At 41.9% G+C, this 20,831-nt stretch overlaps 1 protein-coding gene across 1 annotated transcript; it reads right to left on the reverse strand.

Annotated features, from left to right (window-relative positions):
• Nucleotides 1-3,820: 3,820 nt before the first annotated feature.
• LOC5573797 (transcription elongation factor B polypeptide 3) lies at nt 3,821-20,598 on the reverse strand. Its single transcript, XM_021837341.1, has 5 exons — nt 20,035-20,598; nt 7,072-7,297; nt 5,316-6,919; nt 4,542-4,836; nt 3,821-4,474 (listed from the first exon to the last, which is right to left on the reverse strand). Exons 1-5 carry the CDS (start codon nt 20,104-20,106, stop codon nt 4,389-4,391), a joined length of 2,283 nt encoding a protein of 760 aa, XP_021693033.1. The 5' UTR covers nt 20,107-20,598; the 3' UTR covers nt 3,821-4,388.
• Between the last annotated feature and the right edge of the window lie 233 nt (nt 20,599-20,831).

Consider the following 20,831-nt stretch of genomic DNA (forward strand, 5'->3'; position numbering starts at 1 on the left):
AACTGCATCTATTTTGGTGCCGGTCATAAACCACGTGGTCGTTCAAGGGGGGATGGGGTGTAAAAGGGGTGGTTCTATCCTAATACCACGATCCATACAAATTTTGGGTCATTCGGGAGAATAGATTGCGGGGAAAAGTGTTATTCGGATAACTGGCGTTCGGGAAATGATATTCGAGAGTACAATTTTCGGGTAAAAATAGACCAAAAGATTTTTAGTCACCTAAATTTCAGTACATGCAAAAGTATTCAAAAAAGAGTCATTGCCTATCACTACTTCATATGGTTTGGGGCAAATAAGAATCTCCATTCTTCATATATAGGATGTTCTTGTTAATTTTACAACTGTCATATTTGTCAGAAAGCTCCTTAAAGTTGTTATAGTAAATGTAACTTTGGTTTGCGAGTGGACGCATTAATTACTTCACAGAACAGACTGCACAATTATCGAAATCTTGTAAATATCCAATGAACTAGCCCTTAAGAAACAACAACACTTTAAAGAACAGATTATGATGAAAAGAAGGGAGAACCACTTGTGAAATATTCCAAATCAAAATCCCCTGTAAAACTTAATAATATTAAAATAGAAAAACATTTAATTGAAAATGAAAAATTCAGAAAGAAAATCGTATGGAATTTACTAATTATAAAATAACAATCTCATGCTACAACATCTGCATAACAATAGTTGCAACGTATATTAAAATCTCGTTAATATTCAATGAATTAGTCCATAAGAAGCAACAAAACTTTGAAGAACAGCTTAGGATGAAAAGAAGGGCGAATCTTTTGTGAAGTCTTCCAAACTATAATACCATTTAACAGGGAAAACATATATTTAAAAAAACGTACTTTATTATCTTATCCGTCATGCTGAATATCAAATCTTTACATCAGTAAGCAGCATCTTTTATACATAGTGGAACAGCGTCTAATGAATGGAATTGTGATTCTATTGAATGTTTTCTTCTTTCTAGTTCCACGGTCCCAAAGGGTTAAGTGCTGTATTTTCAATTTATATTTATAATGCTTCAGATGTTGATGTTGATCGTTGAACCACCGAGAAATCGATTTTTTTTAACCGTAAGGAAGTCATGTGTTCCTAGTCCAACAAGTAGAATACTAGAACCACAATACCCAAAACGGAAATTTGAAGCTGGCTCACTAAGTCAATTTTAGATGTTGTCCAACATACCTTGTACTGTTTTAAGTAGGGTAGATGTACCAGTTATGGACATAATGGTTCCCTATTTCGCTACACGGGAAAAATTTATTTCTTCAATTTTTAATCATTCTGTGTGTTTAAGTAGTTGGCAGTTGGGACGTAACGCCAGAAAGAAGAAGAAGTGTTTAAGTAGTTTGATATCAAATGTATCTTGATGTTGAAATATTCAAAAATATTCAAAATGTGAAAGTTTTCTAGAAACACATATGGCCAAATAGGGAACCACTATAGCCATAACTGGTACACTTTTCCTAACTAACAAAAACAATCTCACATTTTTTTTATCGCTCTGGCTCGATTATTTTTTCCTACAACATGATTCATCTGAAAAAAAAATCTAGGGGATGGTCCATTCTGGGGAATGGTTTTCTGGCGAATGGTACTTTCTGGCAAATGGTTTTCTGGCATATGGTACTTTCTGGCGGATGTCATTCTGGCGAATAGTTTTCTGGCGAATGGTTTTCTGGCAAATATCGCACAATCCTGTTCAAGATGCTCTTACGCTTTCAAAAAGACTGTTTAATTCTTATCAAGTTTATTTGAATATTTTTTTTTATTTCCAAGAGAACCTCCAAATAAATACCACAAACTTGATTTTTGCTCAAAACAGTTTTAATGGCTATTAAAAACCATTAGAGATTAAGCAAGTAACCATGATGTTAGAATTTGAAATAAATGTATGGAAATCATCCAAAATACTGAAAAGTATTTGAAAGCGATTCAGGAATTGTTCAAATTTTCCATTATAATGTTGAAAAAATTCTGTTGGAAATTTGTTTTAGGAGGCGCCCTTATTTAATAAATGCCTTTCAAAATTAACAAAATACTTTACGCATTTTGGCGCCCCCCAATGGCTGGCGCCCTTGGCGGATGCTAACCTGGCCAACCGCACGCTACGGCACTGTATGGATATTGTCGGCAGAACATTTGGAACGGTGGCAGACCTGTATACCCGCCTGAAACGTGAAGCGGCAAAAGTCGGCCTGGTGGTGAATGCGTCAAAAACAAAGTGCATGCTGATAGGCGGAACCGAGCGCGACAGAGCCCGCCTGGGAAGCAGTGTTACGATAGACGGGGATACTTTTGAGGTGGTTGATGATTTCGTCTACCTCGGATCCTTGTTAACGGCTGATAACAACGTTAGTCGTGAAATACGGAGACGCATCATCAGTGGAAGTCGCGCCTACTATGGGCTCCAGAAGAAGCTGCGGTCGAGAAAGATTCACCCTCGCACCAAATGTACCATGTACAAAACGCTTATAAGACCGGTGGTCCTCTATGGACATGAAGCATGGACCATGCTGGAAGAGGACCTGCAAGCACTTGGAGTGTTCGAACGAAGGGTGCTTAGGACAATCTTTGGCGGAGTGCAGGAAAACGGTGTGTGGCGGCGGAGAATGAACAACGAGCTCGCTAGGCTCTACGGCGAACCCAGTATCCAGAAGGTTGCGGAAGCCGGAAGGGTGCGCTGGGTAGGGCATGTTGCAAGACTACCGGACAACAATCCTGCAAAGATGGTGTTCGCGTCGAATCCGGTTGGCACAAGAAGGCGAGGAGCACAGCGAGCGAGGTGGCTTGAGCAGGTGCAACAAGATCTGGAGGACGTGGGCCAAAATCGAAGCTGGAGAGACACAGCCATGGACCGAGTAAATTGGCGTAACATCGTTAACGAGATTTTATCAAATTAATTGTCACTTGAATCGGAATGAACCGACGGGGGTTCGCGTTGGTTTTCGTTTCTCTTCTGCTCACTGCTAGAGCCGGGAAGTGCTTGCTTTTGGGTTACATTCGACGAAGTTCGTAGTGGTCCCTTCGGGTAGCTGACGTAGCTGCGATGGTTGTCAACGGTAATGTATACCGGCAGCGGTTTCTCCATCCTCATACGAACCACGCGAACGCCATTCGGAACCCCCGAGAAATAGTTTTTCCAAACATCGTTTTGGATGGAAAGTATCTTGCCGTACTGTTGCAGATTTTTAGTGATGAGCGAATTAGGCATCTGCGGCGGCAGATCGAGGATTTTGACAGTAGTGGTGGGTCCGTCCACATACACCGGGACGAAGTAATCCACTCCTTCGTAAATAAACGAATGCCGTAGATGGTGCTGCTTATGTAGCCGTGGTGCTACGCTCGCATTGTTCATTTCAATGAACACACAATTTTCGAGGTGGTGCAATTGGATGCTCTTGACATCGGCCATGTCAAGCTTGAGTTTTTTCTTGAGGAATTCCTCCACCTGGTCCAAAACTGGCCGCTTTGGCAGGGTGCTGAAGTCCACAACTAGGGTATTCTTCCTATGCGCAGGCATTTTGCGTTGGATGCAAAATTCTGTCGCACAAGAAACCGTAAAAAATCGAATAACTGGAGCTTAGGATAAACGCGTATATCTCGCACGAAGAGCGGTTGCCAACTGATCCCGAGTAGTGTCCATTGGTTCCCTGTGTTAGTACAGCTGTTCTTGCAATAAGCATCTGCATCTGCGGGCGGTCAATCATGCTCATGCTGGAGACTTGATCCCGACCCCCTAGTATATCAATAAAATAAATTGGAATTTTCTCAGCAACCTCCAACTCAAGATAACAAAAAGAACCAGTTCTGCGACTATGACTGCATCAGCCACATGTTGTATTTGAAAAAAAAAGAACAAATGGTTGGGAGAACCTATCTGATGGATACAATGGTATGTACATTCAATGAACCGTGCAGATTAAATACTAATAAATGACCTACGGGGATCAAAACGGAGCAAAACTATTTACAATTGTGTGTATCACTATTCCTCGCTGCCAGGGAAGCGATAATGCATTGTAATTGTAAACTAGGCTAGCTTTAAAAAGTAAATCTTGATTGCATAAAAAGATCCTACAAAAGATACAAACGAATAAGTTAAATAATTTCAGTTATACGCAAATATAAAATTCTATTTGTGGGGCGACGATTCCTACGCTAGAGATTAGGGGTAAACTACGAAAGCATGATACCGCTCATCTTTTTTTTTACAATTCATCCGTTTTGAGTAGTTAACAGTTTCAACTTCTCTCTGCTGACATCCATTCTTGCTACTTAATGTTTGTAAAGCGCTCGAACCCTAATCCGGTCTTTTATTTGATAAAATTCTACTAGAGTAGTAAACTATACATCAGTATCCTACATTCCTGTGCCTATCGTCGGAAGCCCTTGAAACCTTTGATAGATTGCATGACCTTCGACATCAGAGGTGCCTTTCTCGGTTTTGTTGGGTGGAAAACTGAAAATTAGAAGAAAGATGTAAGTTTCAATCTATCGGGAATATTAAGAAAGATTTAGGGACTTACCTTGGGCTTGGGCGTTATCTCTCACCCCGGCAGCAACCTTCAGTCGAGAATCGCCCGCCTTCGCCACGTTGGAGGAATTATTTTTGAGTGCAGCGACTCGGGCGGCCGGAGAAACTACCGGTGCTTGAGCCGTTCCGTAGCGAGCCTGTTTGCTTATTATGTTGCGAGGCGGTTTGACGGCCGAATCCACGTAGGCGAGTTGAGTCTTCCGGATCGGAGCTGTCTTCTCCACCTGGGACTGCTTGATGTTGGCCGTGAGGCTCAGCAGTTTGGATTCACGTTCCTCCGAGCAACGCTGCAAAAAGACATGCGAAGTTAGTTAAGCTTCCTCTAAGACCCTTACAAAATGTTGCAAATTAGGACTTAGGGTCGTTTATGGACGAAATTACAGGCCGTCTAAATCAGGGTCTACAAAGGGACTTCATACAGAACTGACAGATTCCTAGTGGCCACACATCTTCCAGAAGATTACGCTACCCGCCAAAAGTATGGAATCGTAAAAACTTAAAGTCCTTTACTAAGGTTATTGGGGACGGACCTGGTGTAGTGGTTAGAACACTCGCCTCTCACGCCGAGGACCTGGGATCGAATCCCATCCCCGACATAGTCACTTATGACGTAAAAAGTTATAGTGACGACTTCCTTCGGAAGGGAAGTAAAGCCGTTGGTCCCGAGATGAACTAGCCCAGGGCTAAAAATCTCGTTAATAAAGTCAAACCAACCAACTACTAAGGTTATATTACATTAGCCTAATCACTATGCTGAAACACTCACGATGAACATCTCCCGCCACGATTCGCACTCCTCCTCCTTGCGCTTCTGGCTGCGGAAGTTCCGCTTGATGTGTTGCTCCCACAGAACGTCACTGTCCTCCATCAGGTAGGGATTGTAGCTCTCCAGGGTGAACAGTTGCTCCGGGGATGCCCTCTCCAGCACCGGTTTGAGCAAATCGAACGGAATGCCACCGGTATAGTCGATCAGATCGATGTGCTCCTGCAACAGGCGGATGCACAGATTGTACAACGTTGGAACCTCTCCCTTGAAGTTCTTCACCCCGGAGTAGACCTTGGTTCGGATGTTTTTCGACTGCATGCTCTGGCCTAGTGCTTCCTCCTCGGTCAAGGCGCGCTTCTGCGGTTTGCCATTGTTCGAAAATACGCACTCCATTACGGTTTGGTTCAGAGGCATGGGCTTGTAGTTCGGCGAGATCATAGGCAAGGATTCAACGATTTCAGCGATGGGTAGTGGGCTGGGTTTCTGAGCTAGTAGAGAAGGAGTGGATGAGGTGCTGCTATAACCACTACTGCTGGCCGTGCTGCAAGGCGAAATCGATCGCTTCGAACTCGAAGAGGATGATCGATTTTTGTCGGATTTCGTTGGAGGAGGAGGCATGCTGCTAGTAGTAGATATCTTAACCTTTTCGGCGCTTCCTTTGCTGGAAGATTTCTTCTTGGATGACGATGGCATTCCTATCATAGCTAAGGCATCGGCGAAGCTGGCCCCTCCGGAATTGTCAAACTCGCTTCCCTCATCCCCACCTTCGTCTTCGAAAGCTTCTGGAGATTGCTGCTCTTTCTTTTTCTTCGACGATGATTCCTTTTTCTTCTCGGAGGAGGACTTCTTGTCTTTATCTCTGCTACTTCCACTGCTGGAAGATTTGCTACTAGATCGATCCTTATCACTGCTACTAGTCTTACTCTTACTCTCACTGGTGTGTTCCTTCTTGGATTTTTTCACAGCACTTTCTTCTTCGTCCTCGGACACCCTTTTGCGCTTTTGGTTGTCGCTTTCCTTCGTATACCCATTCAATCCTTCCTTGGACTTGCTGGAGTGATGCTTATCGCTGCTTTTCTCTTTGCTACTACTACTACTGTGACTGCTTTCCTTTCCATTGCTGTGACTAGAGTCTTTCTTACTGCTGCTGCTACTGTGCTTCTCTTTTCTATCCTTCTCTTCGTCGCCATGGCTTGATGATTTCTTCGACGAAGAAGTCGATGACGGTGAAGAGTGATTCTTTTTGCTACTACTGCTACTGCTGCTGTGATGCTTGCTTCTGTCCCCATCACGATGCTTATCGTGGCGATCTCGGGATCTGCTACTGTCCTTCGAACTGGACGAACTCTTATGTTTGCTACTACTACTACTATGACGATCCGAATCTCGATGGGAACTTCTCTCGCTACGATGGTCACTGTCATGACCGTTCTTCACTTCCTTCTCTTGCTGTTGCTCTTGGATCTCTTCTTGGTTATCAGATTCTTCCTCCCGATGATGCTGTTCCTCATCCTCGTCTTCCTCATCTTCGCCATTTGCATCATGATGGCCTTCGTCACTATGATGATCTTCGTCCACTTGAAGTCGTGATTCGTCGCAATTGTCTGCAAAGAACAGGGTAGGGTTATTCGGAATTCCTTCATGGCCAAACACAGAAAGTCTTGAACTAAACAGAATTTTATTAGTACGAAATCAACTTAAACAAATTCAAGATAAACGTTTTGAAAAAAAGACTAACGACACCTTAGCAGCGTACCTTCGTCTTGCGGCTCGTCGTGTTCCTCCTGGTGCGAATCCGGTTCTCCGGTGTCCGATTCCTCCGCCGCCACCATGTTCTTCCACTTGCTGACCAGTGCCTTGGCGGCAACTCCCACTTCGCCGTCGTACTTTCGGAGGCCGTTGACCGTGCGCCCAATCCCGGTGTCCTTCAAGTGCTGCACCGATACCGGGAGCCGATACAGCTTGCCGATGCAGTGAACCAGCTGAAACGATGCCGAGGAGAGGGAAACGAAAGTCAATTACTGAACGGAACATAACACAGCGTAACAAAAATGACATTTTTGCGTGTCTCAAGGATCAAATTATGTGTCTCTAGTAGATATGGGGCTGCTGAATCTGATGCCGTTCTCAGAAATGTTCCAGCACGTCACAATTTGTAGCTACAGGTCGCCAAATTTGCATAAAACACTGGTTTTATTGATGTTTACATAAAAATTGAACAATGATTTATCAACATTTTTGGTATCTAATCCACCAAGCATGCAAAATAGGACTTAAACTTTCATTTTAGATATAATTTGGTTGAAATTGCACGGTTAAATTTAGATTAAATCGATTTTTTCAACATGCTTACAGTCTCCATACAAAATTCTTCGTTTCTCTTATATGGCAAAATACAAAACTTTTTTAAACCAACAAAAATAACTTTTGAGCATCGGAAGTATTATGAACCTTGTGTATAAGTATTGTTATACACATGAGGTTTGAGTAAAGAGACAAATTAAGCAAATAAATTGCCATACAAGCTGGCAAACTTGCATGCAAGTTGGATGAAATAGTCAAATTTAGCATTTTCAATAGTTAATATCTTAAAAACTAGACGTGCTATGATATTTCTGAAAATGGCAATGGATTCAGCAAACCTTAATTAAGTTAATAGCGGTATTTTGGTGCTTGAGACAAAACCGTGTTCCGCAGTGTAATCTGTTACCCTATGCAACATTTTCCACCCCAATCTTTTAACCCATCGCCACCCCCACCCATTTGTGACAACAGTTAACCTCTGTTGCAACAAGTGGATTTGTTGCGCAACATTAGTTGTGATAAAAAGACACTGAACCAAATGGTAATGTATTATCTTATAACAAAATATTGCGGATTTGTTTCAACAACTGGGCAATTAAATTGATTCAAACTTATATATTATTGACAAATCTAAAATCATTTTCCCTCAAATTTAACCAAATCTTAAATTGAATTTTTCTCTGACCAATTCCCTCTTGGCATTTGGTTACATTCTTCTATTTTTGTTAGTGTTTTTCTAATCTGCTTCGTAAGTGTTTCGTTGTTCACAAATCATCTGTGCGTCCCACAAGAATCTACGATCGAGAGATTCCCTCACGCGTCACGCACCATATGCACCATGTACAAAACACTCCGGTAATGCTCTACGGGCATGAAACGTAGACTATGCTCAAAAAGGATTTGCAAGCTCTTGGTGCTTTAAGGACGATCTTCGGCAACGTGCAGGAAAACGATGTTTGGCGATAAAGGATGTATCACGAGCTCCCCCAACTCTATCCTAAACGTGGATAAAGCTTGAAGGATACGCTGGACAGGGCATGTTGCAAGAATGCCGGACAACAGCCCTGCTCTTTTGCAAGTGTTCTCTACAAAACCGGTCGGAGCAAGAAGGCATGAATAGTCACCCAAAAATCTGGTCAGCTCCTCGGATAATTTTCTGAATCTTCTTCTTCTTCTTTCTTCTGTGCGAGCCATCACTCGACTTAAAGTTGGGCCAGCCAAGTTGACTATATGCCCTGTTTCTCCAAGGACGGGTTCCGCAATTGGCGTTACAAGTCCAGCTTACACTTTTTAACGAAATCTACCATTTCCTTATACAGTTCCATATTTTTCGTTTCAAACATTTCTGCTAAACTTCTATATGCACATTCGAAGCTATATCCAGCTCTAACGTTGTTGTATCGTGGGCAGAATAGAATAGAATGTTCTGCAGTTTCCTCCTCTTCACACAGATTACAATCACCATCTTCCACTATCTTCATTCTGGTTAACCAGCTCTTCGCATAATTATGTCCAGTCATGATTCGATTCAGTAGCCGTATGTCCTGGCCTTTGAAGTCTTTCCCATAACACCATGGCTTATCATATAGCTGTTGCTGTAGCTCAAAGAATCTCTTTCCTTTCTCTTGTGAGTATTCTTGATACCACCATTGCGCCGCTTGCGTCGTTTGTTCTCGTATCTGTCTCATAACATTTTTTGCGAATAGTTGATGTTCCATCACAGATGTTTGGTTTAAGCCTTGCTTCGCTAACTGGTCTGCAATTTCATTCCCAATCACACCTACATGACTGGGAATCCATTGGAATGTGGTTCGCCATTTCCGAGCTGTTTCCAATATGTAGGCTATGACTGTCTCTGCTGCATTCGACTCCATTGCGTCTGCCAACATGAAACATGCTGTCATAGAATCCGTATAAATGACGTAGTGTTGCAGTTGTCCTTCTTCTACAAACTGCATGGCCACACTCAATGCCTTTAGTTCCGCCGCTGTAATACTAACATCTCCTTCCAGCCGAAAAAATCGCCTGATGTCAAAATCTTCGATAAAGATTCCTATTCCGCATGTTTCTCCTGATTTCGAAGCGTCCGTGAAAATTCTTCTACGGGCATGGTACTTCTCATTCATAATCGCTAGCGCTGATTGCTTCATTTTTACCGGTGGTAGGTTTATTTTCTTATGTCCTACCATTCCTTCTAGTGTCGAGTTTATCTCAACTGTGTTGGATACCTGGTTCTCCGTATTTAACTTCTCCACAAGCATTATTTTGTCAATCAGTTCCTTGTTTTTGAAATATATCCTCTCCACGTAGGAGAACTTATCTTCACTTCCGTCCTCGATTGCTTCCATGTCTCTTAGTTGTTCTGCTATCACGTTGTTTCTCTCGAAACATCTTGCAATATTCTTACCAGTAACGTAGTTGAATCGTTCTAATGGTTCTAATGGTTCTTGTCCTGCTAGTGCTGTCAAAGCGTTCAGTGGAGTGCTTCTCGTGCACCCTGAGATCTTCCGAAGACATTGGTTGTTCGTCTTTTTGGTGTTGAATATTACCGTACACCCATACTCCATGACGCTTCGTATAAGTGCAACGTAGATACCATTCAGAGTTTGTGGATGACTTCCCAATTTTACTCCGCTTATCACCTTAAGCATATTCAATCTATCCACTATTTTTGCTCGGGTCTCTCGAACATGCTGACCGAAACTCAGGTAACGGTCAATCGTCACTCCCAGATATCGGTGAATCTTCACTGTTTCCAAGGGGACGTCCGCTACATTGACAGCCAACGCTTTGTTGGTGTTTGTGAAAAGTATCGCTTTAGTTTTTTCACCGTTGATGCTAAAGTTCAACTCTTGCGATAAATAGCAAAACTCATCGAGTTTCTCTTGCACTTTGTGCTGCAGAGCTTCCATATTTCTACCGCGAACTAAGATACCAAAGTCGTCTGCGTACTGGCCCAGGACGACGTCACCATCGGATATCCCGTGCAGCCCAGCCGTGTATAAGTTGAATAGGGTCGGCGAGAGTACGTCTCCCTGCGGCAACCCATTGCTGATTGTCCTTGATACTGTGCCATCTCTCAGATGCATAATCACCCGGCGATTGCGAAGAAATCCCGTTATCCATGTTACAATGTCGTTCAGCACCGAATACGACAACAATATCCGTTCCAACGTTTCCGTCTGCACGGCGTTAAAAGCATTCGATAGATCAATGCAGATCATCGCAGATACAAATTCTTGACGCTTGTTGGCCTTGATGAGATTCACCACGCAGGTGAGGCAAGTGTTTGTGGACGAATGTTTTCGGAATCCAAAGGAGGTTCGAGGTAATATACTGCGCGTTTCATCGAATTCTTGTAACCTATCCAAAACTACAGTGTTGACTATCTTCGTTGTCGTAGGTACCAACGAGATCGGCCGCTTCCCTGCAGCAGTATTCTGATCCTTGCCTGGCTTCGGTATTGCTACCACTTTTATTGTCTTCAAAGTGTCGTCCGGACTTCCGTTCTTCCACATCCGATTTAGATCTGCTATCATGTTGCTTTTCACTTCTGGACTCAACTGCCGGAGCATTTCGTAAGTAATACGGTCCTCTCCAGGGGCTGACCGCTTCTTTGTTCTATTTAAAACGTTCATTAGAATCTCCTCATTTAGTAGATCGGTTGTTGTTACTCCTCGTTGAAGTTGCTGGTATTCGTTTTGTCCGAAGTGGGTGTCCATGAACTACTCTGCTTCTTCCCGTGAATCGTAGATAACATTATTTTCCTTTTTGAAGCCTCTCCTAACCGTTAATGGTCCTATTTTGCCCCGAAGCTCTTTCGACCCAATGAATGGGTTGATGAGAATGGCAGGATGAGAAAATTGAAATCGTCCACGAGTTGCATTAGCACCTCTCCTCGCTTATCTGTACGATTACCCCAGCAATAATGGTGTGCGTTTAGATCTCCACCGAGCACAACCTTTCGGAAAGGTCGCAATACTCCGAAAATTTTTGTTAGATCGTCTTCAACTACTTTGTATTCAGCAGTTGGACTAACACAAATAGACACTAGTACCAGCTCCAAAGATATCACTTTCAAAGCAGTAGCTTGAGTGAAATCTGACAGAGTAGGTAATGTTATGTGGGAAAAATTGAAATCTTTCTTTAGCAAGATTCCCGCTCCACCATAACTATCGCAGCGGGAGTCTAGGATTTGGTGATACGTTGAAATTTGATACTTGGAAGTCTTGTCGTGTTATTTACTTGTCCATGTCTCTGAGAGTAATGCTCCGTCATATTCTCCAGATGTCAATACTCGTTGTAGTTCTGCTTTGTTCTTGTGCATGCTTTGGACATTGCACTGCAATATCCTGAAGGAGCTGCTTATTTCCGAAGTGAAGATCGTTACAAGATTGTCTTGGCTAAATCGAAGCATTGCTTTGAGATAGTTTTGAACTTATCTTGTACATCTTCTGGCATATCTTGACCAATACACAATGAATAAAATTTCATTACCTTTTCTTGGAAACCTCGGTTGGCGGTTTCCATTGTACTTCGCTGATCATCTTTTCCAGTTATTCGTTTTCAGTGACTCGGTGTGGGTTGTTGAGCCCTACTCCGTCTTCCCGTTCGCTTTTGCATGATTGCTGCTCACTATTTCGCGCTTGCTTCTCTGCATTCCTCATCGGTGTGTCGTCGTTTCGTATACTTCTTTTTATCCTTTTCTTTCACGTCCGGCTTGTACAGCTTTACCGCCGGCTGAAGTGGTTGTCGTGGAAAGTTCGTTCGCTCCCATTGCTTCTTCAGTGACTCCCGGTTCTCCGTAGCCAATTCCGCGAAGGTTTCCGGTAGGGTTGGATAGTCTTCGTAGTTGTTCAGCAGTTCAAACTGATTCGGACTGAAAACTGAACACATATCTCTGGCTTCTGCGTACGTGAGGTTTTGCTTGGCACGGATTGCGTTGATGTTCGCTTGCTTCTTCTTCTCAGGGCATGTTGGGTCCGTTGTTTTGTGGTTCATCTTGCAACTCGCATATTTCATCATCGTACTGGTTTGTTTCTTCGTGACGGTCATCATTCTTGCAGCGTCTGGCTCCTTTGCAGTTGAGTGTTCTATGCCCATGTCTTAGGCACTTTTCACACAACTCCACCTTTCTGATGAACGGTAGTATTCTGGTGATACAGCTAAACAGCCGCACCTTGTCTGGCAGTTTTGATGAACGGAAGCACAGAGAAACAGACGTAACACTTGGAACAAATGTCGATCAAAATCATAGTCACGAGGACATGTACGCCCAATGCTAAAATCGGTGTGTTTGGCCGATAGGCCAACAGATGGCGGTAGTATGCAAACGTCAAACACGAACAAAAACGATGCGAGCGCTGCGGGTGGTGAATCGGCCACCTACCATATTTTTGAACCGACCGTTAAAAAGGTGGTCGATGGCCAATGATGAGAGTGTGACGTCTGTTTGTCTGTGACGGAAGGTTACGCTCATCCGGTTCAGTGGAATTTGAACATTGTTTTCTCTCCGGTGCAGACGGTGTACCCGAACAACGGGCCATTCACTGTCCAAACCTAGTTGTATCTCTTCCTCAGTGATATCTGCTGGTACTCCAGCAATGATACCAGCGATTGTTACCAAGTGGCTGGGGATATAAGCTCGGTAGTCTTCTTCAGATGCGTTGATCATTTCCACGAGTGTGTTGGCCTTAATGAAATAGTTGACCAGGACCATGATCTTGAATCTGCCCAGGTATTTCATGTCGATGATGTGTCCGCGGAATCCATCCAATTTTCGCAAGGTTGCGCCAAGCGAAAATTTGTTGATCTTCGTGTTCCTTTCCGTAGTGGTCTTCCTCAGTTCGACATAGACGCGGTATGGCGCTGTGTCTCCGCAGGTGTATTGGAAGGTTTCTTGCTCTCTTCTCGCTTCACTGCCATGGTTTCCGTTGGGGTGTCTTATCTCCGTCGATTGGCCGCTTGTAGCCCATGATATTGGGGGACCGGTGCCCCCAACGACTCCCTCAGAACCTTCCGGCTCCAGCATGTTAGCCTTAGTCTTACTCTTTTCATTCGGCTTTTGCTTCCTCCTTTCCTCAAAAGAAAATGGCCGCAGTTTAGCGGCGTGCTCCCGCCGCGATTGCGAAAATGTTTCTCTTTTATCTCTTGTCACTTTCTTCACTTATCTTTAATTGCTTTCTCTAATTAAAACTATTAACTATCACTATTTTTTAATGTGTTCGATCAGTTCACTAAAGTAATATTATGCGAAATTCAACAACTAAGATTCGAGAAAAAATACACTCTTCCTTTCTTCTCAGTAGCCAAACATGGAATCATTTTCTGAATCAGAACCTGGGAGGGAGAAACCAATACAAAATATTTCTACGGCACAGTGAGCCGAGATTTTGCTGTCACGAACTGTCACTGTGAGCCCGGATTTTAAACAATGGACAAACATGATAAAAGCGCGTAACTAGGCAAAGCATATTTTTGCATTTCATCAAAAGTAGCAAAAATCGAATTAGAATCAATTCATGCACATTCAAAAGTAACGTCACGAAAGCACCGTTTATTGTAATAGAATGTAACGTACTGTAATGAGGCTCTTTTTACTGTTTTCAATAAAACTGAAAATTATACGCATAGAAAACTGTGGCCCTTTTTCAATGTTTGTCCAGAAAGATCGAAGGTACACAACAAATGAAAACTAGCGATTTTTACCAAGCCTGCCTTGATTGTCGTTGGCAAACTGGAGTTATCTTGCAGTTTGGAAAAAAAATTGTATCAAATTTCGTGTGTAGTATCTGTGTCTCCCTCCCAGATCAGAACCATTAAGACTAAGTAAGCTGTCATTGAAAATTGTATGCGATTTGGATTATTCTCGCTGATTCATGAATTGCGATGGCATCGTGCCTACAGTATCGGACATATAAAATGCACCAAAGTCGTTTTCCCATATAAAATGGTCAACTTCAGAGACCTATATCTCCGCCGTTTCTCAACCGATTCTTTTCATTTTTTCTGTGACGAACTACAAATTTCCTTAATTTTCGAAAATTATTGTAAAAGTTGTATGAAAACTATTTATTCAAAAGTGCAGATAGGTTGAATTTTGACCAGGGATTGAATCCTGAGAAAATTGAGAGAATCTCTCACGTATCGCTCTCTGTAACTATCATAACATGCTGCACATTATGAGAGACTGTTTATCGTATACTGCTACAAGTTTGATCAGATTGGGGGGATAGTAGTGCATGATAAAACCCCTCTAAATATGCTCCAAGCCTCGGGGACACTGATGTTATTGGAAGTTCGTGGATTGTTTATCGTGCCAGTAAAGAAAAACACCTATCCCCAACGGTAAACAAGCGAGAAAAAGGGATTTTATCATCGCTCTCTCTTTGGGGCTCTCGCTCGCTGCTTCCATTTATCAGACTTGTTACACCTTGCGATACAATGACGATCGTGGACCGCAACAGATGGGATGTTTTTCTTTGCTTCCTTTGATCGTGCTTCATTCTCAAATGAGAGCGAATTCTGCAACGCCTGATTTTGACATAAAAAATGCACCAAGACGAAAAGTAACGTATCAGACAAACTATGCGTCGTATCCTTTCAGTGTCTTCAGCGCATTTGGTCCTTAACTTGCAATGAACAAATGCACTCAAGGCACCAAGATGCTACGACGCGTAGTTTTTCTGCTACATCGCTTTGTCTCTTGGTGCATTTTTATGTCAAAATTCAACCTATATGTAACTTTTGAATAAATAATTTTCACACAATTTTTACAATAGCTTTCGAAAATTGAGGAAATTTGTAGTTCCTCACAGAAAAAATGAAAAAAATCGGTTGAGAAACGGCGGAGATATAGGTCTCTGAAGTTGACCATTTTATATGGAAAAACGACTTTGGTGCATTCTATATGTCCGATACTGTAGTTCAGCAAAGCTTCTGGAATGAAATTCTATGTCCGCATACGCAGTAGACATTGCAATGACAAATTTCAATTTATATATATTTGGTGTTACTAGCGCAAACAAAGGAAGTGTTTCGCTGCCCGCTTAGAAAATCACAGTTCGCCGTACTTTCCAAACAGTCAGTGCAGAACTAGTCCCAGCTAGAAAATTATGTGTTGATAGAGCTGAGACATCTCTGTCGGATTGAAAAAAACGTTTTGTTGGATTTTATGAACCTGGCCCAGAATGCTTTAAATACTGACTAAAAGGCGGGGAACGTGCGTCTGGAGCCTGGAGTTTTCTTCTGCATTGAAGTGATTGGATAATCTGCGCTGTTGATTTGTGCAATAGAGAGATGATGGTGTCTAAAATAAATTAACATACAGTATTTGTTTCTATTGAAATTTTACAGTTCGACTATATCAAACCTATTTTGTTGATTGCAAAATGGACACAAAATGGATAGTTTGTCTACCATTTGACGAATTGTAATCGAAAAATTTTGTTCGAGAAAACCGTCGTTTTTTTATGGTTACATAACTTAACCGCCTATTCCCTATACTGTTATTTTCCCAATTACCATTTTCCAAACAGTTAAACCCGTTTGCGGTACGGTTGTTTTATTGTTAATTTAGAGGTTTTACTAAATTATTCCGAAACTGTCGTAAATTGTTGTGGATGTTCTGGGGAATTGTTTGATTATGGTTCCTAATTATGCGGGTGAGTTGATTCTTCAAAGACTGATTCGAATACTTTACACATATTCGACCGCAAAACTAACGGGGCTGCATCTGACATTTCATGACAGCAAATTCTGGGCTGCACATGACGTTACTTTTTTCATCTCTACGAGTTTTGTCTCAGATAATAACTATGAGGACTGAGTTTTCTTCTTCTTGGCATTAACGTCCTCACTGAAACGTAGCCTGCTTCTCAGCTTAGTGTTCTTATGAGCACTTCCACAGTTATTAACTGAGAGCTTTCTTTGCCAAAGATGTCATTTTCGCATTCGTTTATCGTGTGGCAGGTACTATGCCCAGGAAAGTCAAGGAAATTTCCATTACGAAAAGATCCTGAACCGACCGGGAATCGAACTCAGACACCTTCAGCATGGCTTTGCTTTGTAGCCGCGGACTCTAACCACTCGGCTAAGGAAGGACTGAGTTTTATTACTTTTGAATTGCGAGCTGGAAAGCTATCATGTCCGCCAAAATGAATGAAGGGCTTCTTTTTTTCTTCTTAATGTCAACTCGTATCCGCCATTTAGAACTTTTTTTAGGCTTCTTTTTTTCTTCTTAATGTCAACTCGTATCCGCCCAGCATATGGATAAAAAAAGTTCAAATGGCTACCATTTCGTCAATTCTTCTGACTCCAACTCAAATTGTTTTTTGTTTTGACTACGGATGTCATGTAAGAGCTAAATTAGACAATGGGACCAGCTAGGTAAATTTTATGTTTTTTTTTTTCAACTGTCGAAATTTGGGTGTTAAGCTTTAGGGCCTGTTCACAAATTTCATAACGCTGAAAGAGGTGGGTGGGTGTCTTTAAAATGTTACAGTTCATACAAAATTTGAAAAATATTCATACAAAAAGCGTTACGAGGGGGTGGGTGGGTATCAAAAATGCTCATTTTTGGCGTTATGAAATTCGTGAATGAACCCTTATCATTTTCAAAACTTAACTCGGACATGGTCGTGGGGAATCATTTGAAGGGTTAAATTAACGTTAGCGAACACTTCTAACCCAATCGTTGATCACACAACCACGTAGAAATGAGAGAAAACGTTGGACAGTATGTCAGAAATTGCGAAGTGTGCAAAGCAAGCAGAGCACCAAATGCCACCATGATGCCGGATATGGGAAGTCTGAAACCTGCCAAAATACCGTGAGAACTACTGTTACTGGTAGATTTTGTTGGCCCACTGACTCGATCGAAGCGTGGTAATGGGAGAACGACAACTTGGCTGCTATAACGGCAGCGATCAACAGCGGCAACCATCTAGTGACGGAAGTGAATCCCCATTTCGCAAACTTCGGAAGAAACCTTCTAGTCCATACAGACCTGTACACTCAGGAGAAGATGAGCACACCAGAAAATCCAAAGGTGGCACAGGACAGTGAAAAGTATCCACAAGTTTGTGCTGCAGCGAATAGAGTAAAATTGTGGGAAGGTGAAACAAAGATACAATCTAAGAACGCGTTAGGTGGATTTCAAGGTTGCTGGCGTTGCTGTTGGAAAATCTTTTGCTGGTGGACATAACGTGGAAAAGTTGTTTTAGCACGTGAACAAGAACACCAGTGACATTCGTCCACTACATATAGTCTTTTAACACTATGAATGACACTCATACCACCTCCCGAGCTGCTCTGGAAGAATAAATGAATAAAATGTGGGAGAAAACGGGGAAGATAGGAAATTATGTAGATTAATGCCGCTAGTTACGCTTTAAAAAAAAGACACGCTCTTTCGGTTGAGTGGAAAGATATGATCGTTAGCGCTGAATTGGTCTTGCAATAGATCCTTAATTCGTGGGTGTAAAACATAATTCAAATATTTTTTATATCAGAAAGCTGTCCATACATTGATTGTCACTCCATTATGTCCCCTAAACAAAAATATTTCATCCCATATATTGGACACTCTGTATCGCAGTACCGGTGTTGTCTTGGGCCGTTTCCAAAACTTTCCCATTGAAAAGAAAAATTAGACGAAAATTACAGATGTCAATGTTTGCTGAGAATGATTTCCTATAATTTCAGTTCATTGGGTTTTATAGCATGTCGAATAATAACAAGCTTTGCGCGCTTGGCACACCTTGGCGCTCCGAAGGCACAGCTGGAAAAAAACATGTGCCGATGAAGTGTGTAGAGTGACCTGACCACCCCCTTGTTAATGGGGTAATTGAAAAAAATTTGTAAATTTTACTGAATGAATAAATGTTTTAAATTCATGCGTACACTTTTGGGGCCAGTTAGAACATTACGATAGGTAAGAGATTCCTGAAATTATTTAACCATTATTGCATAATAGAGCGGAAGATTGTTAACCTGTCAAGTACTACTCCGTAACAAGTTGGCGGAGTGCAATCTTATTTTGATGGAAAACAGTTGCGGAAAATAATTTTCTGTACCATTTCTAAGTTGTCCTCTCTGATGATTTCAAACTGCAATAAAAATTTTATAATTAATTCTACGTAGCCCTAAAAAAATAAAATAAACACCATCTACTTTCAAATCATATGGGGGTAAGTGAAAAGTTTCTCATTGGAGATTGAATTTGTGTTTGCTCTTCAAGTACCTATAAGTAAACAAAGTTCGCAATTATCATAGAAAAACAAACCATGCTGATTTCTCAGCTGTCGTCCAATTGGTTTTTAGTGAAAATGTGTAGGTAATAAGTTGACACTATGCCTCAGTCACAGTAGAAAAATCAGCTTCATCCGATTGAGAACAGCTAAGAAATTGCGGTGGGTGGCAGCGTCTTCAGTGTAAAGTGGGTGCATCTGCAGGAGCCAATGATCAGTCAGGAAGTGAAAGGTAGAAAGAAGTTAAAAAGTTAAAACCATTGACTTATTCATAACTCCCGGAGAATGAAAGACACCGACTATGTAGTTCTGGTCCGCACCTGTGAATCACGCCCATCGACGTTACCTGTTGGCTAATCACCGTTGGCACAGGTAAAGCCAAAGAATGAATAGCACCCGTATCGAATCAGCAAACAGAAATCACCAACTTAGCCAAACATTATTTTATGATAGGTACCTATTTATTTGTTTTGAAAACTTCCACTGTTTTGTGACGCTACATACTCTGAACGTAAAATCGCTGTAAATCATTCCATCAATGATAATCCGATGTTTTTTTTTGGGAAATTGAGCATTACGAATTATATGTCGTTTTCGTTTTTAGGGACTGGGTCAGTGATCAACACATAAATAAACCAACGTCAAGAAAAGTGTAGTTTAGTCGAACCTGAATCGGGTTGGGGTTGAATTTGTTATTCAGTTATTTGCCAGTTCCGACCTAGGTTCAAGATCAAATTCGACAATAGTCAACCTTCATTATCATGATTTGCAGCTATCCACTTTTCCCAGTGTAGATATGTCGCATTCGTATTCTACCGATGCAACATCACAGAGCGAAAGGTGAAGCGTGACATGTTTGAATGCAGTCGCATCATGCACCACTGAACTAAGATATTTTTATGAATAATTATTTTTCCATAATAAAATATGCATTTAGTACCTAAGACAAAAGATACGAGGAATGTTAGTGTTCATTAAATTTGATGAAACAACAAACTTCGAACCGCAATTCCCTTAAAAACCACATCCGTTTTGCAGTTTATCATCAGCTGCTTCTCAATCTCTGCCGACCCTTATTAAGCTCCCTCCCCTTCGTTATCTCAAAGGCAATCCCCACCACCCACAAAGTGGAACACCCCTCAACTGCCAACCCTTTAAACACTTACCCGTGCCTCATCGTGAAGCGACTTGTCAATGCTCTTCTGATAATGATTTATGATATCGACGATTGACGACATTTTTCGCCTGCAGAAAGTTCCTTCACCTAATTCTTTCCAATGGAGAAACCTTCACCAGCAGCAGCAGTTTAGATGCTCCGAAGTCACCTTCAAATTCCCCCGGAGGCAGCAGCAGATCGACTCCAAGTCTGCGTACTTTATTTGGTAGAAAAAATTTCTATTTTCCACTCTCGAAGACGAAGACGACGATGAAAACGACTGCGTCACGGAAGAAGCAGCAGCCAATTTCACATTCCTCACTCACAGAACGCACTTCGCGAACGAACTGATTAGGTCATTCCTTTTCTACTAAACCCCCAGAAGGGCCACGCACTAATTCCACTTCCAATCCAGCAGGTTTTCCCCAAAAAATCGAGTTTTTTCACGAACACGCTTCGATTCCACTACACGTCGCAATACGCCATTATGCTTACGTTACTTCGATCGCGAAACTTTACCGAAGAGACGAGACGTTGCACTCTCTGTTGCTGCTTGCCAAATGAGGAGGCTCTCTGGACGGACTGTCTTTCTGTCTGGTGGTCTGTCTGTTTTCCTCTCTCAGCCCAATGTACTTCAATACACAGGTAACGAATTCCCGAAAAATTGGCTCACCAACGCATATCCAAGTGAGTTAAGACTTTTGCATACTGTAGTTCGATATTTCAGCTGTTTTTCATTACTCTCCTATTTTACGTATGAAAATAGATAATCTTGCATTTGCAAAAGGTTTGCACAGAATTATATTC

The sequence above is a fragment of the Aedes aegypti genome, chromosome 1 (genome assembly GCF_002204515.2).
Source record: "Aedes aegypti strain LVP_AGWG chromosome 1, AaegL5.0 Primary Assembly, whole genome shotgun sequence".
In the NCBI taxonomy this organism is placed as follows: domain Eukaryota; kingdom Metazoa; phylum Arthropoda; class Insecta; order Diptera; family Culicidae; genus Aedes; species Aedes aegypti.

Bases quoted from the DNA above. Each gene is read 5' to 3' on its own strand.
- LOC5573797 (XM_021837341.1), bottom strand. From the start codon at position 20,106: ATGTCGTCAATCGTCGATATCATAAATCATTATCAGAAGAGCATTGAC. The intron at 7,298-20,034 runs GTAAGTGTTTAA...GCATCGTTTCAG, and splicing joins CGCTTCACGATGAGGCACGG to CTGGTTCACTGCATCGGCAA. The intron at 6,920-7,071 runs GTACGCTGCTAA...TGTTCTTTGCAG, and splicing joins CGACGAGCCGCAAGACGAAG to ACAATTGCGACGAATCACGA.